Below are 27520 nucleotides of genomic sequence, written 5' to 3'. Positions count from 1 at the left end.
GTTGCTAGGCCTACTTGAATAAAGAATATATTGACTTGACTTGACTTGAGTACGTTTGTTTCAGATGTGAACGCTTGCGACTAACGCAGGTAAGGAGGGACCGAATGCGGCCGAAAACGCGCCCTAAGGGCAAGAGACTAATAAAAATACCCCCTAGGTTATAAGGACTAACCATGTTGGGGACGTCACTACGGTGGCGGGGCGTCAATAAGTCGACTAGTGAGGGTTTCGAATGTCGAAACGTTGTCTGCATCTCTATCGCTCTTGCATATGAAGATAGAGGCAAACAACGAATTATTACAAGCTTTTATTTAACTTGCCCTGTTAGTATGTATGGGACAAATCTTGCAAGTTAAATTTGATCCGGTTTCCGATTGAGCTGAAAATTTGCATACACATGTAAGTCGGGTGGCAATGCAATATTATGGTACCATCGAGCTGATCTGATGATGGAGACAAGACGTGGCCATAGGAACTCTGTGATAAAACAACGCAACCTTGTGTTTGGGATTTTTAGAATTGGCTCGATGAGTATTAGTTGCCTGTGGAAAGAAAAGTACAGTCAGCGATTAAAGCTTGTACCAAAAATGAATTTTTTGCCAAAAACTTATAATTTTTGTGTTTAAAATAAAAAAGTAAGCAATGAGTTCTCATCAAGTATAGTATTGCTCATTTTTAGAAATTATTTTCATATGTTTAGCTTCTGTGCAAAGTTTATTATGATTTTTTTTAAATGCATTTTAAACCGCAGCCAAATAACACTTGACCCTACTCATAGTGTTGTGTTCCTGTCGGTGAGTAAGGTTGCCAGAGCTCAACGAGGGGGGTGGGGTTAGGGTCGGCATCGCGCATGTAACTCCTCTGGAGTTGCAGGTGTACATAGGCTACGGAGACTGCTTAACATCAGGCAGGCCGTATGCTTGTTTGCCACCGACGTAGTATAAAAAAAGACTATTTTTCTATCGAGGGAAAGTCAACACAGGCAAAAAGATTCGAATCGCTGAAGTCCCTGGGGAAAGGCCTCAAGAATGCTTATTAATTTTAAGGAAGTCGAATCGTGTACCAAAAAAACGCTACATATTTTAATCCGTTTTTTGAAGTAGCACCTTAATATGACACCGCCTTAATGATAAGATTGAAAAACGAAAATGAAATTATATTATATGCATATCGCTCTTGCATATTCGAGCGATAGAGGGGCAGATAAAGGAAAGGAAAAGGATAACAGTTGCTACGAATTGTCACGCGACTATACTCTGTATCTTTAGGTATTTAAATAAAAGTAAACAAAATCTACCCTCAAATGGCTCCTTAAGCCAGTACATGAAAACATTACATGATCAAATAATGTAGGTTAAAGTCAGGCCGTTCAGTGATAGATCCAGGCGGTTTTTATTTGGTTGGTTAAACAATAAATGTTGTAACTACCCGAAAATGTACAAAATGTTTGTTTACTTTTATTTAAATGCCTAAAGATGCAGAGTATAGAGTCAGACAAGATGGTGCACGTGTTATTTTAAAAACAAAACTTCTATGAAATTATGACGTTTACTGTTTACTTAACACTTACACCGTCTGGGCTATCAGAATCGCTGCCAACTTAGCTTGGTCTGACTATGTCCATACATTACATAATTTTGATCGGCGTTTTTATCAGTGATTGACAGATATGTTCTATCATCGAAAGTTAGACGCCCCGCCATCAAAAATACATTTTAAATTTTGTTTTATAAAACTATTTCAAAAATGTGATCAAATCAGGAAGAAACAGTTTTATAGAAACGACGTAAGGGACAAGATCGTAAAATTGGTGGAAAGAATTGAAAATGTTGCCTTAAATAAGTTAGGACTAACGATTTTTGTCCCTTAAACATTAAAAGTATTTTGTAGTGACTTCTAATTTAAGGAAAAAGGGCCTTTTTGTAAAAAGATATGGTAAAGGTTTTCAATTTATTATTAAGTATATTTAATTGTGGTATTAGTATGTCAAGTTGCCAAAATATTGGTTCTGTAATAAATTATTTTCATTGGGCCATTTTATATTTATATATTTTTTAAACGGTACAATTTGAATTAAAAAGGTACAATTATTGTTAACCACTTTTGCATGATATTTAATTCGATTTATTTTACATTTATCATGTTTAAATTAAAGTGTGTCATAAAAAGGTTAGGTTGTACATTTTAAGGTAAGGGCATTTATTTGTGTGATGAGCACAGATATTTGTTCCTGAGTCATGGATGTTTTCTATGTATTTAAGTATTTGTATATTATATATATCGTTGTCTGATTACCCACAACACAAGCCTTCTTGGCTTACCGCGGGACTTAATCAATTTGGGTAAGAATGTCACTAATATTCATTTATTTATTTTCATATATCTAGATTCAAATCGCGTAAGTAAATCAAATTGATAGACCCTTATAACCTATAGGGCTTTATTCCAAACATAAGACTTAAAACATTGACCAAATGATATCAAAATATATAATGTATGTTTTCGTAGGCTAGCATGCATATTTTAAAAATAGGGCAATTGACAGCTAAATATGGGAGGATACTTTGGCAGCTGTTTGCAACTACCCCACGAAGCAGATTTTATCCAGTAACTGTAATTTTGAATAAGTTTTTTTTATTGAATACAATGCATGTTACACATTTTCCCGATATATCGTCTTCCTTTATGTTTCTTGTAGAAGTATCAGTAGCCATTTTGTTTGTACAGAATGCCTTTTTTAATTAATCTGAAGCGTTTGTTAATAAAGAGTTAAAACTCTAATTACTCAATGCTTCTGGGGATTTTTTTGAGGAAATCTCGCAATATAAAAATCTCATGAACCCGAGTTTACGCAATTCATTTAGTAGATAGGTTCTCTAGTGTAGACTTAGATAGGCAACTAAATGTCATTGACAAAAAACTTTTTTAACGCCTTTAAAGGCAGTCTTGGTCGCAGTGCTTCTTGGTAAGATGCTAATATTTATTAATAACAGTTGGTACAGTTAAATAATAAAATTAATTCTCGACTCGATATTCATAGTACATATATCATAATGTAAGTCGCATTGGATGTTTGTCTGTCTTTAGTGTTGAATCAAACTGTTTTAATGGATAATAATGATCTATCAGTTTCAAAAAAAAGTAAATCCTAAAAGGGTGTTTAAAAAAAAAAACGCATGTTGTTTAGTTTATTTAAAAATGTAGTGTCATATCTACTTAAAATAAGTATATTCAAAAAGTATGCAATATAACGAACAAATGTTTAATCAAGAAAAGCGTGAAAAAAAAAGTAAAAAAGTACATTATTTCTGATATAACCCCGATAAAGATTTCTTTGTAGAAGTAGGTGTTTTTCCTTTTCAATCAATTTCAAAAGTCAATATATACTCTGGTCTGGTACACCAGCTTTGTAAGTAGAAAGTGGCGGCAAATAAAAATACGAGGGTTGATTTTTCATACAAATTTTGAATTTAACGCCTTTATCTACTGACATAATGGCTTGCCAGAGTTTAATTATGAAATTCTCTCCGTAAGTATAAGATCAAACTCCGTCTCGTAATAATTATAAATCTTAATATAAAAACATACACGTATAAATATGGCCAATAGAAATATAGGAATGGAAAAGCTGTACATAAATAAAAAGAATGATGCATGTTGTGTATATTCACTAGAGATAGTAACATATTATTTACTTTTGCAAATATGAACTATAAGATTAAAACGCTTTTCTAATGAAACTTTAATTTGTGTAATTTTAAGTAGAAACACTAAATATATATTATTAACTTAATAGTGTTTCAGTTAAATAACAAAGCGGGCCCTGATAGTCAACTTTTTATCAATAAATAAAGTAATTACTTCATTATTTATTATAAATAAATAAATCTATTATGATAGCCAATACATTTTCCGTAATTTTGAAATTTAAAAAATATGCGATATTATTATTTTTATTTCAAAATTATATTCTTATTTTCCGACCAATTCTATGCTAAATAAATCGGGGGCTTTTGGAACCCGCAGTAAATGATAAACTGAAATAATAATTGTCATATGTGAAAGAAGAAGTACCAGAGACTTCCAGAACCAAAGCAGACTTTTTTAATTCATTTTTTAAGTAATAGTGTTTCTACTTTAAAACACAAAACAAGATATTGAATAAAAATACATGTATGTATTTATTTCAAATCAAAAAAATAAGAAAACGATAGTTCGCGATCGGTTAAATAAAATAATTTAGTTGACGGGAATGTTTTATGTGGGTTAGATTTTATGTAAATTAATTAAATATTTCCTTAGAAGCACCCACTTCTGCATAATAAACAGTTTTTGTCATATCTATTTGCAAGAGTGAAATAATATTTATCTAGTTATTTTGCTCTAATATGATCTGTTGTATAATACTGTTGTTTGATTAGTTATTTGCAAGCATGCTCATTTTCTCATTGTATATTTACTTTCATTTTATATATTTGTCATTTCTTAATTATTTTCTCCCTTTCAGATGAAAGAGCCCCAACATAAACTATATGTGTTGTACAAGTACATCAAAATGCTGGTTTCTCCCGAATGCTAATGGCGTAGCTAAGTTACAACACAAACTTAAAACCACAGTTTTCATCGATGGATTATGGATAAATACGTATCGGCTATTACTTAAATACGTACCTTAAATAGTAATAAATGTGACAAAAATAATTTTACATATCATGACTGTGTCTCTCAAGTAAAACCGTAATGTAAAAAGTATTATATTTGTACTGACTGACGAACAAATATTATAATAGAATTATTTGAATCCTTTTGTTCTTTGAGAGTTGTAGAAAAATGTCCCTATTTGCTAAAATGTATAAGTTATTCGAATGTAAAGTAAGCTAGCTACGCCATTTCTACAGGTTGACTTGAAAATTATAAAAAAAAGTTATTCTAATTCATTACTACTGGTGCTCAATTATTAGAAAAAAACATGAAATTCAAAAAGAATTATCTGTAATTTTATTCAGCGTGTATTTTTATTGCCGTTTTGAGTCAACCTGTATAAATACCACTTTTAACCTCTACACCCTTGCGGCAATCGGGGCTTATGCACAACTATAGAAAATTTAAATTAAATATTCCTTAGAAACAATGAAATTTTAAGAATTAAACAAAATTCTAATATACTGAAATAGTACATTACGATACAAGTGCGAAAAATAGAAAATTCGAAACGAGTGGCGATAAATTAAAACACGACCGAAGGGAGTGTTTTAAATCGACACGAGTTGCGAATTACCTATTCGCACATGTATCGTACAACGTTTTACAGTACATATGGCCCTTTAAATGTTCGACACAGTAACATAATATGCTACTTCTCGCACTAGTGCTATAAAGTAGCCCCATATGTACTGTAAAATCTTTTATCTACAAAGGTTGTAGGTGCCAATTGTCGTAAGAGCCGTGATAATCTCGAGTGACTCGAATTTTTGCTCATATTTAATTTTTTTGTACTAAACATAGCATAAAATTTCATGTAAGTTTAAATTTATGGATCTACCATTGCACGGTCGAGGAAATTGGTTCTTTAGCAATTTGCGGTTTAAGTAAATTTGGTTGTACATACTTAGGCTAAGATCTGTCCAATGTAAGGTGAACCGTAAACTGCTAAAGAATCACATTTACTCGACCGTACATAGGCGGTTGGTGTCTTAGCAGTTTTGCGATGTTTTCTACCTTCTAGTGAAGTGTAGTAATGTCATCATTAATGACAATTACTATGGAAATGTGACGATAACGACACTCCCTCACGTTGTTCTGTTGTAGTCGGTGCAAAATAAGAGGGGTTCTACCCAGCCAATCCGTCTACCGGTCAGCCAAAATAACTTCTTACCAACCTGAGTTAACCCAATTCCAGGCATAGTGCGATTTATTTATTATACGCGCCAATAGAATTTCAACTTTAGCATTCCGATTTAAGGTTCAAATTAGATTGCTTTTTCGGAATAGGTGACGTCTTCAAATGAATTCAAAGCTGTATTCATATTTCGATTTTTTTGGGAAAACTTCAAGATTGGTGCGGCTTGAAAAAGGGTTAAGAGTAGACCTGTAAGAGTAGAAATTAGCTATCAATTTCCTTTATTTTATTTACGCGTTAGATTACTATTTTTAGTACACAAAATCTATTAATTATTTAATTTATATTGAGATTATTTTTTCTAATTTTTGTTGGATACATATTTTTATACTTAATATTCCACTATCAATATTCTGTGTTTGGAGTATTTTTACGATTTTTACTTTATACGTAGATTTGCTAAGTAGTCGTAGATATTAGTGAAAATGATGAAATTGTGAATACATTAGAATATAAGTAGAATTGAATTTGTTGGGACCCGCGCTCACACGCGCAGTTATGTAAATACAGGATTTCAATCACAATTTCCATAATATGACTTAATGACGTAAAAGACAATTACTAAACAATACTTTTGCGTTTTACATTTCGAATCTTATGTCTTTTTTTTAGCTCTAAATCCAAGCGAATCTTAAACTAAAATAATAAGATCAAAAGTGTGAAATTGACGATTACTTTAAAATTGAATAGATTCCGACATTTTCATATCATATATTTTTGTTAGTTATTAAAAATTTAACCATCCTTAAACCGTTTGATTTAATATAATCGAAGAGAAGTTTCTGTTTGTAACCACGTAAATTTACTGCCATCTTTCGACACGTTATTAAAACTTTTAGAACCCCATTTGACTTTGATCCTTATTCTTTCACTGGTATTTGTTAAATTTGTTAAATATCAAAAAGTGGCGCCATCTAATAGATCAAAGGCCAAAGGTATAACCTTTAGTTTGTGCCCGGTAAGATGGCGCCACTATTTTGATATTTAACAAATTTAACACATATCAGTGAAAGAATAAGCATCAAAGTCAAATGGCGTTCTAAAAGTTTTAATCATGTGTTGAAAGATGGCAGTAAATTTACTTGGCTACAAAGTTTTCTTTCACAATACAGCTCTATTTCACATTCTCTTTGATATAATGTAACTTAATATAATTGTATTCGTACGTCAAGTCATCCTTAAAATTCGTTATTAATATTTATACCTATTCTGCAATGAAAGTGCAAAGATTTAAACATTTAGTAAACAATCCTTGAGCATTGTGTGGCGCGGGTATTAGATTTTTATCAAAGTGATGTTAGTGCCTTTTGTACCGTGTATTTTGTTTATAAATCATTGTTTAATATTATATATAAATATTAATCATAATCACCGTGCTATGTGATTTAACAAGTCTTTTTTTTTCGCTTCTTTCATATATGAGCATGCTGTGTTTTGTGGCTTTATTTTATTAACATAAATTGTCGTAAAAACACAGCCAATGTGTCTATAACTTACTGTAGTCTTCAATTTATCTACATTATATTTTATCTGTACTTCGAATTCACGAACAAATATTTCTTGGTATGTCTGAAATAATGACGTAAGGGACAATTAGATACTTAACTTTCATATACACCAAAATTTAATTGTCCTTTACATCGATTTTTTTGCTTGAATGTTTTTTGTATGTCGCGTCGATATTTTCTACTGGCCAAATTATAAGTGTTATAGATATAGTTACTGTTACTCCGAGCTTTATATCTAACAGAATCTCTAATAAAAAAAGTCCCGTTTTTTCAATCTAAAATATGCCTGTAACAAAATAGAACTACTTGAAAATTCCTGTCTCTTTCACTACTTATGATGAGTGAAAGAGATGTGAGAATATAATTGTGTCAACATTAAATATATCTTGTCCTCTTTCACTAAAATATTAGTTTAACTTTAGTAAAACATAGTAATATATAACTATAATAACCAGCCAACTTTAGTCTCTCCATTCTCTACTCTTTAATTAAGTCCTCCATTTTACCTCATACGGTTACAGTCAAAAATGTTTATACAAAGTCGTCAAAAATATGTGACCATAAATTTTTAATTTTGACCTTTGCTGTATTTTTTAATATTTTTATTTGTATACTTTTGATCCAAATAATTTTAGCTTACTTTCTTTGTATACAATGTTTATGAAATAATCTATTTGAATTTAGCATATTTTTTCATTTTGTCAAATCATTGTTAATGTAGAAACGTGTGTATCAAAAGAAAGCCGATAAAAACATAGTTTATTTACTGTAATAATTTGTAATTGAGATTCAGGAATTGGTTTAATCAATATCTGGAAAACCGAGCTTCGCTCGGAAAACATATAATAACTCAAAACTGGGCGTTTTCCCATAAGACCTGGCTAGATCGATTTTTCGCCCCCAAAAACCCCCATATAGCAAATTTCATCGCAATCGTTAGAGCCATTTCTGAGATCCCCAAAATATATAAATAAATATATACAAGCATTGCTCGTTTAAAGGTATAAATAATATAAGAATATCCAGTTTTCTTAGCATTACGGACTAAAATTATATATTATATATACACGGTTTTTTTTAAAGTCCGTTAATTACAAGAGTGCATTCCTAAGCTTAAGTAAATATCTCAAAGAAACCGTTATTCTAATGAACTTAATTTCGGAGATAATCAAAGATTTATTTTTATCTTTAAGGTCCCTACGAGTGAGTACACTTGCCTTAAGGCCTGTTTAGATATTGATTAGTGTTCAGTATGAGTTATACATTTGCTACTAAACGCAAGTACTATCTCGGACGATCGGTATTCGAAAGGTCATTGATATGTCATAGTTTTCAATTGTTTGGTGGATTGCATTATAATGTACGTGTTACATCAACGCTATTAATAACTTTTTACGAAAAAAAAAATAAACCATTCAGTTTCTGTAAATGTACTTTGCAATACCCTTAAGTTAACGGAATTAAAAAAAAAAAACACCGTGTATCTATGTTTTTGTATAAGTATTTTTTATAATTTCCTATCGCGTTCTAAATTCTAATTCGTGCTCAAATAATATAGATGGTTTTTAATGTTGTAGAACAAAAAGACATTGTATTATAAAATATTAACTTCAAAAACCCATTAAGTACCTACTTACAGAAGACAAAGATGGAGAAAATTATATCCTATAAAAATTTGTTCCTTGTTTTTAGTGAAATATTTTGGGAATCATCGTCAAGGTTTTTTTTTGCATATTTGTCAAATAAATTGGTTAAGGTCTTATTTTGTTAATCACGTTGAGTAAGCTAACAAAATAAAATTTGCATATTTGTTAAAATTTGGGCCTTATTTTTGTGTTATAGGTTTTCATATGGACAAACCTTGATGCGGCATGTTGTGTTAGACCTTCAGCAGATATACTTATAATATTATAAAACAAATAAATATAATTGCAAAATATTATAATTACTTTTTGTTGAGAAAATAAATCATTTAAATTATTATTTAAAACCCTCTCAACAAATGTTTTCTGAAGCTATTTTAAGTAATATAAAAATATGTTTATTATATTTTAGGTGGATATGTTATTGGAATAATCTCAATGAAATGTCTTCGATCTAATAAAACATCCTATGGTCTCGTAAATAGTAGAAAAGCAAATCTTTAAATATTACCGACAGCTTACGTTTGTAACAACATAACAAAAATTGTTTAGTTTTATAGCAAGTAAGAAGGAATGATTGAAATTGTTGTTAAGATACTCTGGTCTCTTTATAGTATTTTATGCAACAGTGGTATAAGAAGGGTCAAAAAAGGCGAGTGGCGTGAGTTACAATGTGAGCCGGAGCCGAAGGCGTAGGCGAACATTGTAAAGGAATACGCCACGAGAATTTTTTGACCTACTTATACAACGTTGCATACAATATTTTTCCTACGAGTCAACAAAAATAAATCTTAATTTAGGTAAACAAATTACAGCAAAAGTATATAGCCAAGACGCGCGAGCATACCTTGTTACGCGCCCGGCCCGCCCCGGGCCGCGGCCGGCCGGTCAGCGACACCTCCTCGTAACTCATGAGGCCCTGGTACTTGCTACTTGCTAAATTAATTTTTTGGACAGTTTTTTCTCAATTTTGGCCACCGTAGCCTACGGAGACTAACAAGCAACGCTAAGCGGTCTTCGTAGTCTATGGGTGTTGCTATATTACGGGTGTCACATGCGTGTTTCTGACTTACGAAGTAATTATTTTTACTATGCAACCAAATGAATATTTTGTACGTTGGCAGCAATACACTTAGTTTAAAACTGTATTCGTTTTGGTTTTGTTAGGTTGGTAGCCATTAATCGCAGTAACATTATAGCTTATAAAAGCACAAGAGCTTTTATGAGGAATAGACAATATAGACTTTTCTTGAAATCTTTTATGTATGTTCTTATATTCGTGTTAATGAATGCATAAATGACAGATAACAGTAGAGGAGTAGGAAAAGTACATAATGTTGTTAACATAACATAATGTTGTACATAATGTTCGTACCTACAACTGAAAAGTTATTAACACCTAGACTCATCTTTTTTGTTTTATAAATATAGGAAACTATATACATACTTATCACCATATTGTTTTCTATTTAGTAATCATAACTGTTAAATCTAAAAAAAACCTTTTTACTCTACATATGAATTTCTATTTTATTCATGTATTGCCTTTCATTTTATTTTCTGTAGTTATTTCACTTTTCGGATTTAAACTGTCGTGAGACATACTAACATTAAAATAATTCTACGGATTACACTCAAGTATTTTTAGTCACTCGCGCGACATGTCGCATTGTTAGTGTTTGAGAAAGGAGACCTCCGAAACATGTCGCGCGAATGACTAAAAATACGTGAGTGTAATCCGTAGAATTATTTTAATATTTCACTTTTTTTATTAATTAGGTATTTTTATTTTTGACTCCCTTTAAATTGAATTCTTATGATTTTATATCGTTGCGATCCACAATACAATTTTTTTTGATATATTTTATATTCGTTTTTTTGCAATAGGAAAAAAGGAAAGCAATCTTGACGTGTATTTTTATTGAAATTTATTAATAACCGCTTTTTAAAAATCATTACTTATGAAAGTAAAATAATGTAAATGATTTATAATTGTTACATATTTGCTGTGACTTATTTTTCAAATATCTTTATAAATAAAAGTACACGTAAAGATCACTTACCTTCTTTCTAATGCAAAAAAAACGAACTTATGATAGATGTAAGCAAGTTTGTAAATAAATTGAGTTTGTAAAAAATACATTTTGACAGTTTTACATATGCCGTTGCTCCAACCGTCGCCATGATTAGTGTATTAAATTGTAAAACTGTACAAATGTCGAATAGAGTCTATAGATTATTGATGAAAGCCATGTTACATTTAGAGTTATTGTAAAAAAGGCAATGTCCCAGAGATTTGAATACATTTTGAACCTTGAAAAGCTTGGCCTCGTGATATTTTCCTTTTATAAATTCAAGGTGTCCACGGTCGGGCATTCTTAGCACCCCTATTTCTGGTGACGAATCATCAGTAACTGGCCAGAAATAGTACAATAACGGGAGCTGTGGAGACAGCGGGGAAAGGCCTTCGCCTAGCAGTGGGACACTAACGGGCTAGCTATAAAAAAAACATTGATACATAAGGGGATTTAACAATACAGTTTTACAGTTCATGTATCTAGCTTGCATGCAAGCGTGCAAATTTATAATCAGTAAAATTATAAAAAATAAATTTAAATTTATATATTTAATGTCAAATCGAAATTTCAGTTCTTTTTAAATAAATAACTATTATTATTAAACTATATATTAGTATGCACTTATTTCAACAGTTTTCGATTACTTAATTCTATACCGAAAGCGTGACAAGCAATGTCAATTATACTCCTTCTTCCTTCTCAGCATATATGCGTCCACTGCTGAACATATGCCTCTTTCATGGATTTCCATATTGTTCTGTATGCGGCGGTTCTATGCCAGGACTCTGCCGTCTTTCTGATATCGTCCGACCATCTGGCTCGTGGTTTTCCGTCACTTCGGCTTCCCAGTCGAGGTCTCCAGAACAGTACTCGCTGGCCCCATCGGTCATCATCTCTGCGACAGATATGGCCGGCCCATTCCTAATTTCACTGTTGACAGCGTACATTGAATATAATATCTAATTTGTATGAAAAATATGAATACTAAAGCCTTCTTTGTTTAGGTTATTTATGTGTGTTACAGGCCCCAACTACACGGTACGTTATATATTCCCACAAAATCATAAAAAGTGGTTACAGCTAAGCTTTTCATTAAAGCGCTCGTTTTTAGAGTCAAACCAAGTTGGCAGCTATTTTGATCACCCAGACTGTGCACGGGGTATTTTAAACGTCAAACTTCTATAATCTCAGGTGCTGCAGGCGCCCATAGGCTACGGTGAATGCCTACCGTCAGGCTGGCCGTATGCTTGTTAGCCACCGACGTGGTATAAAAAAGAAGGAAAAAATATGACGTTTATGAGACTTGCACCGTCTGATCTATCAAAAGATATGACGTTTATGAGACTCACCGTCTGGTCTATCAAAAAATATGACGTTTATGAGACTTGCACCGTCTGGTCTATCAAAAGATATGACGTTTATGAGACTTGCACCGTCTGGTCTATCAAAAACTATGACGTTTATGAGACTTGCACCGTCTGGTCTATCAAAATCGCTGCCAACTTATTTATGTTTTACTCTGTCATTTGAAATGAAATGGATTTGTTTTAAGGTTCAAAATGTGTTATCTCAGCGCCTGATACTTGTAAAATAGTTATTTTTCATACTTGTAAAGTGTTGCAGAATCATTTTATGATTAGCTTTGCCTTTAAAGAGTCCCTGACGCATAGTGTTCCGAATGTGATGACTTTTTTAATAAATCAAATGAAATATTCTACGTATTTTATTTATCTCTTTGGAATAAGTTTTAGCAAAAAAAAGAACCTACGTCAAAAAATTGCATGCTAGAGGATTTCTCAAAAAAGCTTATTAAAAAAACTGAATTGATGTTATCCGAAATCGTGATAAAAAAAAGGCTCCCCCATACAAGATATCCACATCAGCCAACCAAAATGTGAGAGTAATTTTTTTTTAAGTGAAAACTTCTTTAGCTGCACAGGCACCAAAGAATACAATACTCACTGGGAGCTGTGCACTTTTTGTGATGGGGAAAAAATGTTAAACTCGCGTCAGTTCACGTGACCGACGGATTGAAAATTCGTAAGGCGGACACGTGACATGATGGTGACGTGCAAATTGAATGTCATCGAAGCCTGGTTACTTTTGAACAATCGTATCTCATTCAAGTGTGACATTTTATTTTCTTCATAATCAAAGTGCTGTCATAACAAAGTGGTTTAATCTTTGTTAATTGTGTTGTATTGTATTGTTGTTGGGTGTCCATGATTGTAGATACTCAAATTTTTCTTTACTAAAAAGTTAAATAACAAAAAAGAAGCGTGATTGTTTTACTTAATATGATGGTGAACGATGCATTAACATTTACTGATCGTCTCATGAATTACTCTGTATATGTTATATATTAACACTAAAATTCGCATTTCAAAATATCTTCCACACTCAAATTTATTTACGTAGATATAATAGACAATTATCTCTTTTTATAAAACTGCTACTCAATTTCTCTAAAATATCAACAATGCACAACGTTAATATTCAACTTTTCACTTCTGCCGGCACTCCCGGAGTGCAACCCGTTGTTTTTTTTTGCGATATCGAGGTTGGTCCCATAGTAAAAGTTTCTCAGTATGACCTATACAACGTGTACTCACCCCACTTTCAGTGTCTAGTGTAACATGTTGTATCTATATGTAATAAATTTTATCAACAAAATAAATAAATCGAATATAAATATCAATTTGATTTTAATAATTATAGAAAATGAAACAAATTGATACTGCGGTTATAGTCGAGGTGTCGCCAGTGTCGCCATGTCATGCGAACTGTTTGGTCATCACGTCAAGAAGGTCGATATCACCGCAACTACCACCATCCCCGGCCACATGGACACGCGTTGTCCCACCGAGCACTCGGGAACTGTAACTGTTGAACAAATCAATTTATTATTAATTGGGTACTTGACACATGTTGAATAATATAACAAAATTTAGCTAAATGGATAGAAACAGGACCATTCATTATAAAAAAAGCGGCCAAGTGCGAGTCGGACTCGCCCATGAAGGGTTCCGTACCATTTATGACGTATTAAAAAAACTACTTACTAGATCTGGTTCAAACCAATTTTCGTTGGAAGTTTGCATGGTAATGCAAATATATTTTTCATATATTTTTTTTAGATTTTTCATTCCGTTATTTTAGAAGTTACAGGGGGGGGACACACTTTTTTTCACTTTGGAAGTGTCTCTCGCGCAAACTATTCAGTTTAGAAAAAAATGATATTAGAAACCTCAATATCATTTTTAAAGACCTATCCATAGATACCCCACACGTATGGGTTTGATGAAAAAAGATTTTTTGAGTTTCAGTTTTAAGTATGGGGAACCCCCAAAATTTATTGTTTTTTTTCTATTTTTGTGTAAACATCATAATGCGGTTCATAGAATACATCTACTTACCAAGTTTGAACAGTATAGCTTTTATAGTTTCGGAAAAAAGTGGCTGTGACAGAATCGGACAGACAGACGGACATGACGAATCTATAAGGGTTCCGTTTTTTGCCATTTGGCTACGGAACCCTAAAAAGTGTAATTTAAAAAGACATATTGCGATTATAAAAAAATACAAGGGTTCAATTTTTTTTTTTAACTTAGAAATATAAAAATTATACCATTCGATTCCTTAAATGTTATTTAAAAATAAATTGTATAACAACTATATACGTTTACGCAATATTTCAGGGTCCAAATAGCAATTTTCTTGATCTTCCCTACATTTAGGACACACTAATTATGTGACGTCACATTACATTATCATTTTGTTAGAGGCGTTTCAATCGTCTAGTGCGAGCGTCAGACTTTAACTCTCATTTACAGTACATATGGGGCTACTTTATAGCACTAGTGCGAGAAGTAGCATATTATGTTACTGTGTCGAACATTTAAAGGGCCATATGTACTGTAAAACGTTGTACGATACATGTGCGAATAGGTAATTCGCAACTCGTGTCGATTTAAAACACTCCCTTCGGTCGTGTTTTAATTTATCGCCACTCGTTTCGAATTTCCTATTTTTCGCACTTGTATCGTAATGTACTATTCTGACCTTTGTGTCGCTTAAACGCCATGAGTCCTATATAGACATTTGATCCTCAGGAAAATCAAGATCGATTGACATTATTTACAAAAAACCGTCAAGCAGCCAATTGATGCCGAAATGGGCAAGCCGATGGTCTTTTATGATATATAAAAGATAATTTATTAATAACCTTTATTATTAATCTTCACAATAAATTAATGTATATTTTTTATATAATAAAGAAATAACCTTTAATAACAAAACTTCTGTGATTTCCGTATTTTAAGTCGATAAAACGCTTGTCAGAATAAGTTTCAGCTACAATTAAGCATATGCTATTGAGTTGGTGCATAAATCATTGGACACTTTTATTTCATAAAAAAAAAATTCTAGGTTTCAATTCGGTTACACGCTAGAATAATCTATTATTCTACAGAATGTTCTAGGAGCTTTACGCCAAGGGGTATAAAAGAGCGCGCGCGTTCCTAGTTGTTCAATTTAGTTCAAAATGGAACCGCGTCAACTACGAGCGATCATGCTTTACGAGCATAATCTAGGGACGAGTGCAAGGCAAACGGCCGAGAAAATTAACACTGCGTTCGGACAAGGCACTATTGCTCATTCCACAGTGAGTTATTGGTTTAAGTCTTTTGATAAGGGGGACACGAGTTGTGAAGACAAACCTCGCTCCGGTCGGCCAGTTGTCTTCGACGAAGACCTTCTACGCTCACATTTGGAAAGACATCCGGATGCGACTACCAGGGACTTGGAGAAGGAACTTGGGTACGACCATTCCACCATAATTCGGCACCTGCATGCAATGGGCTACCACAAAATAATGAGTCGGTGGACACCCCACGCTTTGACAGACAGCGAGCGCGCAGCACGCGTGACCATATGCGAAAGTCTCCTCCTGCAACCACACAGACAAGACTTTCTCAGGTCCATTGTCACCGTCGATGAATCCTGGGTTCACTACAACAACAAAACGCGGCAGGCCTATTGGGTTCTACGCGGAGAAAGGGCGCCAACGGAACCAAAGTCAGATCGTCATGGACGAAAGATAATGTTATCAGTTTTCTGGGACTGGCAGGGCATATTGGGAACTGTTGAACGAGAAGCAGACTATTAACGCTACTATTTATGGAGAGCAACTGGAAAAGTTAGCCCCAGAAATAGCGACTAAGCGTCCAAAAAGGCTGTCTGTATCACTTCTTCAGGACAACGCTCGACCACATACTGCGGAGTCTGTCCGCCACATTCTGGAAAAGCTGAACTGGACAGTGGTACCTCACCCGGCATACAGTCCTGATATTGCGCCGTCGGACTATTGTCTGTTTCGGGCTCTAAAGTTACATCTAAGAAAGAAGAAGTTTGAAAACTATGAACAACTCTCAAGACGATATTGCCGATTTTTTTTGACCACCAGCCTCCTGCTTTTTGGGAACACGGCATAATGTCTTTGCCAGAGAGATGGTTACATGTTGTTGAACATGTAGCCATCTCTCTGGCTATGGTCATTATATTGTGGATTAATAAAAAATATTTTTAATAAATGTGTTTGAGTGTCCAAGAACTTATGCACCAACCCAATATAATGCTTAAATAATGGATTTTGTTAAAGAAGACTAGGAAGATAAAAAAACTTGGCGCCGTTCCGTCGAGCATCGAGTTGGGTGTATTTGGAATGGGGTGGGAGGAGCAGAGGCGGCGCTAGGCGCGGGCGACCGCCTACGGCCTCGCGGTCCGAGGGCCTCGCGCTTCAAATACGTATAACTCAGAAGTCTCAGAACGTAAAAAAATATTAGTTATTTCTTGCGCCACCAGAGGGCCTCGCTAAATGTATCTGGCCCACACCAAATTTTGGCCTTACCCCGCCACTGGGGAGGAAGTTGCCCAAGCTGCCCACGACCGGAGTCAGTGGAATAATATGATAAGAGCCCTATACCTCAGCAGAGGTTATCAAGATGAAAAGAAGATGAAAAACTAACCGTTTCTATTATCTTCTATAGGTATTCTAACATTTTCTCTCTTCATAATAAGAGTAATGTCCTCTGACTTGACTATGTCGCCGTAATTCTTAATTATCGTCGTACCATTATGTTGGATAGAATATTGGTACCCTTGAGCACAGAACAACTGGTTTAAGTCATAAGACTCGTCCAGGGATAATTCTAAGTCGTTGGTGTTGGTGATCGGGTCGTAATTTTGGTTTTCAAGGCTTATGGGGTCCCGGTAACTGCGGTCTGGAAAAAAGTTAAAAAAAATAGTATTTTTTTTATATACTACGTCGGTGGCAAACAAGCATACGGCCCGCCTGTTGGTAAGCAGTCTCCGTAGCCTAACCAGAGTCAGGTCGGCCAACCCTCCATAGAAAGTCCAAAAAAATTCTCGTTAAAAGAAATTCTTCTATTTTTTCCTACTCCGAGCACTATTTATATTACACCTTTTACAACCTTACTGCAAAATCTCGTAAAATACTAATAACACGAACGTATTAAATTAAGCAAGTAAAATATTACCTTTTCTGAACCATCTCAAAATCCTGCCGTCTACGGGCGCGCTGCCGCTGCAAGTGAACTTCTGCGAGCTGTTCACATCGAATTCTATCCGAGTCTCTGGCCCCACCTTCACGTACAGCTCCTCTGTAACACCAAAGTAGGATTTAAGAGGCTATTGTAGTTGAAAAATGGCAGATTTTTTCTCCGTGTAACTGCCGTGTCAGCGCGAAATCGGATTGTCGCCTAGCCTTTCAAAGATTGCATATACCCCGAGAATTTGAGTCGAGTAACACCTTGGCCGGGTGGCTTAGAGGTCCACGCAGTTAGCCGCATAAGCTGAAAACGGATCGAATCCGGCCCCCGCCACTGGAGGGCTTTGTTAGGTACTTTCCATCATACTGATACGTCGGAAAGGGTCGTCATACGTACAAACGATTATTAGCGGCTTGTTAACTTTAGTAGACGTTTATGAATAACGGGGTTTGTCTTTAGTATATGACATCTATTCCAGTGTGTGAAATGGAGTAATTTTCTATAGTACGACATACAACAACTAATCAAATCAATAATTACCCGACGGTATAACCTCGGTCTGAATTGCCAAGTTTGTCCATCTGGACTCCGCTCCCCGTGACAATTTTCCATCAGCGAGCATTCTATGCTTGGCGCAATACACCGTCGTATCGTTGTCGATGCTCCTTCGGGTTCTGTTTAGGACGAGTTCCATTGGGTTCAAAAGTTCTTCACTGGGGTTTTGAATCATATCTAGCAATATATCATCATCACCCATCCAAGAATATCCTGAGAATAAAAAATATTTGATTGAGTGTTTATGGCTTTAAATTATGCCTTCGATGTGACACTTAACGCCATCTAGTGTCGGTGGTCGGAAACAGCGCATATTCAGTGACGCCATCTAGTGAAGGTTATATTTTAGGCGGTCGCACTTTAATATACAGGAAAGGAGGCTGATGTGATGTACCATTAATTTCCAATAACCGGTCTGCGTTTTGCGTTTCACGAAATATCAGAAAATCGTTTTTATTAATTTAATTTTAATTGCTTACATGATTCATTACGTTTATATTAAATAAAAGGGGGATGTCGCCAGCAAATAATATACTTTTGGCAGTTTACCTTTGGGAGATCATTAATAATATAGATTAGAAATAATATACACCCAAGGACACTTCTACGTCTCTTTATATTTTTGCCGAGTGAATCCATTCATATTCATTGGTGTTCTTCTTGTACTGATTAATTACTACCTTCTGGGTACGATCAATAGGTAATGCATTAATAATATTTAAAATATATATTTAGCCTCGATTTTTTGGGAGATAAAGAATAATATCTTCTTCTCCGGAACTCAAACTATCTCTATAACAAATTTTAAATAAATTGGTTCAGCGGTTTAATAATTACGTCACTCACTAGCGTCTATTTCATGTCATAGAAATCAAAACTCACTGTAAGATGGTTTGGCAATAAATCTGCAGAAAAAATACCAAGAACATTTCATGGATACTTTGAAATTTTTGAAAATTCACTGTGCAAGATTGTAAATCAATGTAATAAGCACTTATTACTTAGGTTGTATAACCGGTTAAAGTGACCGGTTGCAGGTAGTGGCACGCGCGGTTTTAGTTAACAATAGACAAAGAATTAGCCGCTCTGGGCCAGCTACAGATCTAACGACTATACCTTCTATCTTCCAGTGGCCTGTGGAGCCCCCGCCGGAGGCGACGCTGAAGTGGCTCGCAGTAAACTTTACGGTGCTCTTCCACGTTATGAAGGGGCTGGTCTCACCCTCAAACCCGGCCGACACGAGGTCACCATCCTTAAGATAAACGTTTTTCAAGTAGGTGTATTACAAATTGGAACGTCAAATAAAAATACATCACCAGCTCTAACCCTACTAAGCCAATTAAATTAGATCCAATATAAAACATTTATTCAGCAAATAGGCCACAGGGGCACTTTTACATGTCATTTTTTACAAACAATAGAAATTGCAAAATACAATTACAAATATAGAATCGATGAAATAATATATACTTTATTAGTATCAAATAACCCAAAAAAAACTATGACGAAAAATTATAACCAATAAATACTAAAATTCTATAGAGATGTATACATCTCTAAGTGACAGAGATAAAAAAAAAACATTAAATTACCCTTAGAGATGTAAAGGGTCTCCAAGACTTGAATTCTTATATCAATAATTAAAAGACAAGAAATTAAATCAAACAAACAGACAAGAACCGAAGGAAGTGTCTCACGTTAATGCCACTCAAAAGTAAAGTTACATACTTATAACATATGTATCATGTAGCCCCGTAAGCTTGAACAGGCCGGTCTCCGCGAACAAAATAGTGGAGCGGTAACTCGCTACCCAACCCGGCGCTTATGGCGCTTGACAGAGGCGGTGCTAGGCGTGGGCGACGTGGCCGACGTGAGCCATAGCCTACGGCCTCGCGGTCCGAGGGGCCTCGCGCCTCAAATACATATAACTGGGAAGAGTGGGAAGCAACGTAAAAAGTTATTCGTTATATCTTGCACCACCAGAGGGCCTCGCTAATTGTACCTTGCCCACACCAAATTTTTGTCTTGCCCCGCCACTAGCGCTTGAACCATCGGCTAGACGCGCGGACACAAAGGAGCACCGCATACGTCACACGCCCCGCACGCCGCGCATCACTCGCCATCGGCATCGCCTCGAGGGCCGGTTCTTCACTACATCTGAACTGAACCCACCATTCGCTCTCCGACCGCTTAGGTATCATCCGGCAAGGTGGTATGGGATGGTGCAACCATTCATCGGCGGCAAGACTCCGCAGAGGGGCCTACATTGCTGCCCCCCCCTCCCCCTATAGAGGTCTCCATAGAGCTGGAAAAGGTAATCTTAAAGCATCGCCAGGTAACTTGTTATAAAAATGCAATTGCACATACATACATACTACGAGCTGTCCAATTTAAAGTGAAGCGTAAACTGCTAAAGAAAGAATATTCTCGACTCGCCAATTTCCTCGACTGTACTTTGCCTTGCGTGACTAGAACCCGCGAAATTCCTCAACTTTACCCTGCGCACCCAGAACCCGCGAATTTCCTCTACTGTACTTTACCTTGCGCGCTCAGAACCCGCGAATTTCCTCGACTATACTTTACCTTGCGCGCCCAGAACCCGCGAATTTCCTTGACTGTACTTTGCGCGCCCAAAACCCACGAATATCCTCGACTGCACTTTACCTTGCGCGCCCAGAACCCGCGAATTTCCTCGACTATACTTTACCTTGCGCGCCCAGAACTTGCGAATTTCCTTGACTGTACTTTGCGCGCACAAAACCCACGAATATCCTCGACTGTACTTTACCTTGCGCGCCCAGAACCCGCGAATTTCCTCGACTATACTTTACCTTGCGTGCCCAGAACCCGCGAAATTCGCAATCGTTGACAATATGGTCGACATCAGCGTAAATTTGATGAAATCTGTTCAATGTTATGGAGTTCTTTGTCTTGGCCCATCCTCCCAAAACCACCTAAAAAATTTTTGGGACATATTTATATGCCATAAATTGTATGTTAACGATGGTACGATTTTATAACATGTTGTTGGTCTCAATACAGTTTTACAAGATCGGAGTAGTATAATTTAAAATATAATACCTATTTACAATAATAAACTAGCATGCGATACATTTTATTTACATTTATAAAGTGCTCGTTAAGGCTATACAGACACATTCAATTTATTTCAGAATTTTGACGTTCCAAAGTCATAGTAAAATGTACCTCGCGTCTCGAACGTGTTTCAAATTTGAATGTCATTGTCATTACCAAATCGGTTTTGATGTAGTTGTGAAGCAATTACAACATTATCACAGATAACAAATTTGTTGTAACAAAACAGTTTATCGTAACGTTGGCCATTATTTACGGATTTTGAAAGCATCATAGAGGGTTTATGATATGTGTTTAGATAAAGAATATTTACTTACCTACTTACTTACTTTTTGCTGTTATTTAACGAAGCCTATTGAGAGGAATACAGTAAAAATATTATTTCCTTCGCATTTGGATACCTACTTCCTCATTCACTGTAAATACCCAGCAGTGGCGGCGCGTCACAAATATTCGTAGGGAACCCGGTGCTAATTTTGCTTTCCTTTTCTCCATGAACTGATCGTGAAAGTACTGATCGGGCTGATATCAGACAAGCCGGTGGGAATCGAGTTCTTGGAACGATCCGCCACTGATACCCAGAAACTGTAACTATAGCGGTGAAATTATTTTTTTCGAGAAATAAAAAATATTCGAATATTAGAAAACTAAGCGGCCGAATATTCGAATATCAAAAATTGCAAGCCCCTAATTTCTACGTACATCTATCCAAGGTGCCACGAGTCTGGGTGCGGACAGAAAACCAAAGTAAGCGTCATTGGCCGCGCGCACTTTAAAGTGCACCGTGTCGTTCACCAGCGGGAAGAACTTCCTGTATCTTAGGTCGCGGTCCGTCCATGTAACTGAAAACAGGCACCTGGGTCATTGCCCTGGCTATATCTATTCGCAAATTCCTAGGAGATTCCGCTAAGCAGTTACGGTCGTAGACGTTGACATGTATCTTAAGGACGGGCCTTACGGGCACTAAGAATGGTGCTAGTTCAGTGGTATCACTCACGAATTCGAGCCAGTCGTGCAGTCGAACACAACTACATTTTTTTTTTATTCATATTAATTAACACAGCATACAGTTAAAACTAAAGCACTGTGAAATTACATATTAAAACTTGACATATACATTGACATATACATATACATTAAGAATGTGTTAAAACTAAACATTAGTCGCTTAATGACATAATCCGTCGATCTCTTGCCACCATCAATGTGCCTGCTCTTCTTGAGCCGACTGGCATTATCAGGGATGATGGTAAGAGGCCTGATGGGGTGTCCTTGGTTCCTTGGAGCTTGGGACGGATGTTAGTGTGGGATGCTACCTGCGTAGACACACTGGCACCGTCCCACCTCCAACGGACTAATGTAAAAGCGGGCGCAGCGGCGGAAAGCGCCGAAATTTTGAAACGTAATAAATATAAAAGCCTCGGTAGAGACTACCATTTTGTACCATTTGGCGTTGAAACTCTAGGTCTATGGGGTCCCAGCGCCCACAAGTTTTTTGGAGAAATCACGAAACGTCTGGTTGACGTAACTGGTGACCGAAGAGCTGGCAGCTTCCTCGCAACAACGTATCAGTATTGCGATACAACGAGGAAATGCCGCCAGCATCCTTGGTACAATGCCTCAAGGGCCTATTTTAGATATAAGCTAGTTATAGTAATCATCTGTATATATCCATTATGTATATTGTTGTTGTCAATAAATATTTAATCAACATTAGTAATAACAGTATTACTGGTGACACATGTCAAACAGATAAGAGGAGGGACGAACATCTATCTTCTGGCTGAATCTCAGACATTCATCACAAATTACCACCCATCTCTCAAACACATCACAGTGGGGCGCTGATGCGAGAAGTGTATTCAAGCTGTGTAAAGCTCGAACAATAGAAGAGTTCCTGCGCGACTAAGCTCGAGAAGTTGGCACCGACAGAAAACGGCGATCACGAGGCCAAAACTCAAATCTTGTAGGCGTTGGGACAAACAGATGCACTACTTGTGTTGTTAACTCGTCACAGTCGGAGTCGCCGCGCAAGATGTTACAAATTGTATTGAGAAGTGCAGAACTGCGTCTTACCTCTAGAGAGTTAAATCCCACTCCCAACTAAAATTTGGTGGGATAAAGAAATGGGTAATACATGATCTGTGGTAATACCTACCCGTACAGTTTATTGTATAGAAACCGCAAGAACACTTACTGTACTCTCTCTAGAAGTAAGACGTAAGTTACCTCGTATCACCAAACGACAGAGGCCGTCTCAAGCTTATTCTCACGAAGGCATTGTAGAGCAGTTTTTTTGTTCTTGAGTCAGAAAAATCCCTGGCATTTCATATTACATAGTTGCGAAAAATCACGCGCGTGATGCGATCTCATCAACCAATCGCGAATCGCGTTGTGACGTTAGACTGCACGATTGACACGAATTCGTGTGCGTAACACCGCTGTCCTGGCCCTATTATTATTGCCCGTAAGGCCCGTCCTTAGATATATGTCAATGATTATAGATGGAACTTGGCACAGGTTACACAGTCACCAAAAATGAGACGCTAAAAAAAGTGGGATCTCCTGGGAATTTGCGAATAGGTATGGCCAGGAAAATGAGATTTTTCAGGAAAGACAAATTAAAACAAAAAAAGAAGAGAAAAAGAAACATTTTTAAAACCTCCCCTAACCGATTCTCTAAGCGCACGCGTAGCGTGCGACGCGGCGCCGAACAGTACGCGAAGCACGGCCGTCGTGAACTTTGCTCGCACTGTTAGTGCTTGAGAAAGGAGACCTAATAGATCGCGCGAGTGACTAAAACACGTGCTTTACGAGACCTAATTTTTTTATTGGTCCCTACAGACCTGGAATATAATTAATTGGAAATAAAAATCATTCTGATCAATAGACTTTATCATTGTATACTACAGTTGCCGTCGCCCGCGAATATGTATAAAATTCCAAAAGATATAGGCATTTTTAAAACCCTTAATTTTACGGGAATATACTTCCCTTGCCGCACAGGCCGTATATAACACTAGTGATGGGATAGTAAAGAATCGATAACGACTTTTGTAATCGACAAAATATTTATTATAGTCATCGTGTACGTGTCAGATCAAAACAAATATTATCCATTTTCATATAATTATAAACATGCCCCGCATTTATAGAGTAAGTAATTTAGACTTTGTCGCATTAATAAAATGTCGCATCGACGGGGAAACGTGAACATTGCGCAGCGCTATGACCAATCTGAGGGCTATGCACCCGCCTTTACCTAGGTGCGGTACGGGGTGATGGCGGACTGACAAATAGTACCGGTGCCGCACCAAAAAAATACTTTTCAGTACGTTACGCAAAAGTACTTCCATACAAACTCAGGAGCATTCCCTAATTATGACATACTTACGTTTCGTTTGCCACCAAGCCAGCATTTCTCCCGGCGCCAATTTAGCGCTACAAGTAAATTGGATGGTCGGATCTCCGCTGTCAGTCGTTGGTTCCACTTTTGGGGCGGCTGTAATGTACCAGTAATTTTATTAACCTTTTGAACGCCAAGAACATCTAAAGTCGTCGTTACTAGAGTCAAAAGTCTGCAACGATTTGATTTTGATTCGATTAAGTAACACTTGCACACGCAGTGCAAGAGTTATTTAAGTGTTGTTTATACGTCATGATTTTATAGAAGTTTGGTCTGTTTAAGCTTACACGGGCTACATGTTGTATGTAATTTTACCTTTGAGTGGAATTTAAATTGAGACAATTCATTTGGTTCTTGTCTTGTCTGATTGAATTTCTTGTCTTTTAATTATTTATATGAGAATTCAAATTTTGGAGACACTTTACATCTCTAAGGATAATTTTTTTTTAATTCTTTCTTTTATCTCTGACACTTAGAGACATATAGAGAGACATATCTAAAGAATTTTAGTATTTGTTGTTTGTATTTTTTTTTTGTGTAATTCAACATTTAGAGACGGTATACATCTCTAATAAAGTATCTAATATTTCATTGATTCCATGTTTGTAATTGTATTATGTAATTTTTCACCACAACAAAAGGCCTTCTTGATTGTTCAAAAACGAATGAGAAAGTTGCATTTTATCCACATGTGGGGCAAAGTAATCAGATGAAAATTTTGCGTTGTTTCCTTATGCTAGCTAGTAGAATTGACTTTTAAATGATGATTTTGAATAGTTATTTTATTTATTAATAATATGAACCAAAAGTACATAAAATGGATAAACAAAATGTAGATAAAATTTAATAACTTAAAACGAAACCTTAATACCAAAGTAACTAAACTAAAACTACGACTACCACTAAATATAAAATACCTCCCCCAAATCCCCTGCTTCCGGCTTAGACCCTAAAACACTGGCGGCGTTGCCTCTTTGCACCGCCAGACTCAACCTCTGAGCAAAGAAGGAACCCGCTCTGTGATCCCCCAAGACCCCTTATTAGGCGTTTTAGGACCCCACGGCAGAGAGGCCCGAAGGCTCCAGAGTCGCAGGAAGAGAGGCGGTGGAAAGAGCACGTCTAATGAGATCGTTTATAGTAGCATGTCTGTAAAGCCGCCTCGAACTCTGTTGACAGTGCAGGCCATGCCTCTCCAGAGTATCCACGGGATTTCCGCAGCGACTGCAAGCGTGTGGCGTGTGCAATACGCATCGCAGAGGGGTTCAGTACCAATCCAATGTTTCGCGAAGGCAGCGCATGTAACCAATGACCCGATTCAGGCTCGGATACAGCCAGCAGCCGGGCACGTTCAAATACATTTAGCGAGCTCTGAATTTAATACTCATGTTGTGTTTTGACGGTTGCGGAATCCCAGGCTGCTTGGTTAGCTTTTTCCGTAGGCAATTGTTCGCCGGGGTGGTTTGTCGTCATGCCGATTCAGCGTCCGCCAGGCAAGCCACCGGGACATCAGCGGTTGAAGGTAAACGTAAAATACCGCCAATGAGGGTGAGAGTGCTGTGGACTGACGACAGAAAGACAGGGAGCGCCAACCCGCCCGTCGAGCGGATACTGAGACCGCCGTATTTTATTGGAAGAATTGCCTGCGACCAACTGGAAGGTGTGAACGTAATGAATGGTTTTGAATGGTTATTTTTTATTACGTTCATATGCAGGAATTGATTTCATTTGAATTTTTTGGTATTTCATAGTTAGTAATTTCCTCGTGTTGGTGTGGTGAAAAATTTTGTGTTTCACTCGGAGGCAAAGTTTGTTTAACCCTCGCAACGCTCAAGATTCCACTTCTCGAACCACTCGCTACGCTCGTGGTTCAATTTTGGAATCTTTCGCTTCCTCGGGTATCAATATTAGCACGAGCGGTTAAAAAACAACTTTGCCCCCTTGTAAAACAAATAACTATTTTGTTATTTTTATTGCTTGTAAAAATTTGTGTCCTTGTGGCCTATTTGCTGAATAAATGTATGGTGTTTAAAATAACACTTGCACTTCGTGTGTTATCAAAATCGTTGCAGATTTGTCTTGGTCTCACTATGATCTGGGAGTAGAATACACCTTTTTTAGCTTTATGAATTAAAATAACTGTTTAAATTGTAAATAATACTTACAGTAAACCTCATTACAATATAAAAGTAGAGTAGTTAAAATGTTGAAAGTAATCTTAATCATGATGTTCCGAATTTTGTTTGTGTGTTTGAAAATGGCGCCTTTCGGCGCGGCATCGCCTATATATGCGAGTGGATGGTGTTATAAGGCTCTGTTACACTTGTGGACAAGGTAAGAAAACGCAGAACAAGCTAATTACTTGCGTTTGTATATTTCATTTCCCTTTTAGACCGCGGGCCAGTAGGGCTAAGATGGTCGGCTCTTTATCATTTGTCACCATGCCTGCCACGTTGTAACAAGTATGTAAGTGCGAAAGTGACGGGCATAGTGACAAGTGATAAAACTGATAAAAATGGAACCATGCTGCCACTGCAGGAGCATATAAATGTGGCTTTCCGATACTTTGGTTACGACTTCCTAGTTCCATTGAGTAGGTACTTCTACTTTTTTTAATTTCCTTTACTTTTCTGGTTAGAATTCATATCTTTTTATATTATATCTTGAACATTTATTTATTTTGTATTTATGTTATATTTATATATGTATGGATTATTTTATGGTTATTTTTCTATTTATGTATACTTGTATCAATGTGTATTCAAAACT

The 27520-nt window shown here is 36.2% G+C and overlaps 2 protein-coding genes across 2 annotated transcripts in view; one reads left to right on the top strand and one right to left on the bottom strand.

Annotated features, from left to right (window-relative positions):
* Positions 1-12842, top strand: part of LOC133532112 (uncharacterized) — a 62133-nt gene extending 49291 nt beyond the window's left edge. The window contains exon 9 of the mRNA XM_061870632.1: positions 65-12842. Coding sequence (XP_061726616.1) covers positions 65-164 — 100 coding nt within the window. The 3' untranslated portion in view covers positions 165-12842. The remainder of the gene's footprint in view (positions 1-64) is intronic.
* Positions 12843-13816: 974 nt separating this feature from the next.
* Positions 13817-27352, bottom strand: LOC133532117 (uncharacterized). Its single transcript, XM_061870642.1, has 9 exons — positions 26917-27352; positions 24743-24850; positions 22051-22190; positions 21084-21206; positions 19369-19504; positions 18238-18465; positions 17686-17808; positions 17155-17409; positions 13817-14011 (listed from the first exon to the last, which is right to left on the bottom strand). The coding sequence occupies exons 1-9, from the start codon at positions 26975-26977 to the stop codon at positions 13923-13925; spliced, it is 1263 nt and encodes a 420-aa protein (XP_061726626.1). The 5' UTR covers positions 26978-27352; the 3' UTR covers positions 13817-13922.
* Positions 27353-27520: the final 168 nt, after the last annotated feature.

This window comes from Cydia pomonella, chromosome 26 (genome assembly GCF_033807575.1).
Source record: "Cydia pomonella isolate Wapato2018A chromosome 26, ilCydPomo1, whole genome shotgun sequence".
Taxonomy (NCBI): domain Eukaryota; kingdom Metazoa; phylum Arthropoda; class Insecta; order Lepidoptera; family Tortricidae; genus Cydia; species Cydia pomonella.
The sequence above is the reverse complement of the archived record's forward strand: the minus strand, read 5'-3'. Positions and strand labels throughout refer to the sequence as shown.

Bases quoted from the DNA above. Each gene is read 5' to 3' on its own strand.
- LOC133532117 (XM_061870642.1), bottom strand. From the start codon at position 26,977: ATGATTAAGATTACTTTCAACATTTTAACTACTCTACTTTTATATTGT. The intron at 19,505-21,083 runs GTAAAGTATAGT...GTTTATCTTAAG, and splicing joins GCGGGTTCTGGGCACGCAAG to GATGGTGACCTCGTGTCGGC. The intron at 17,809-18,237 runs GTAATTATTGAT...TTGGTGTTACAG, and splicing joins GACCGAGGTTATACCGTCGG to AGGAGCTGTACGTGAAGGTG.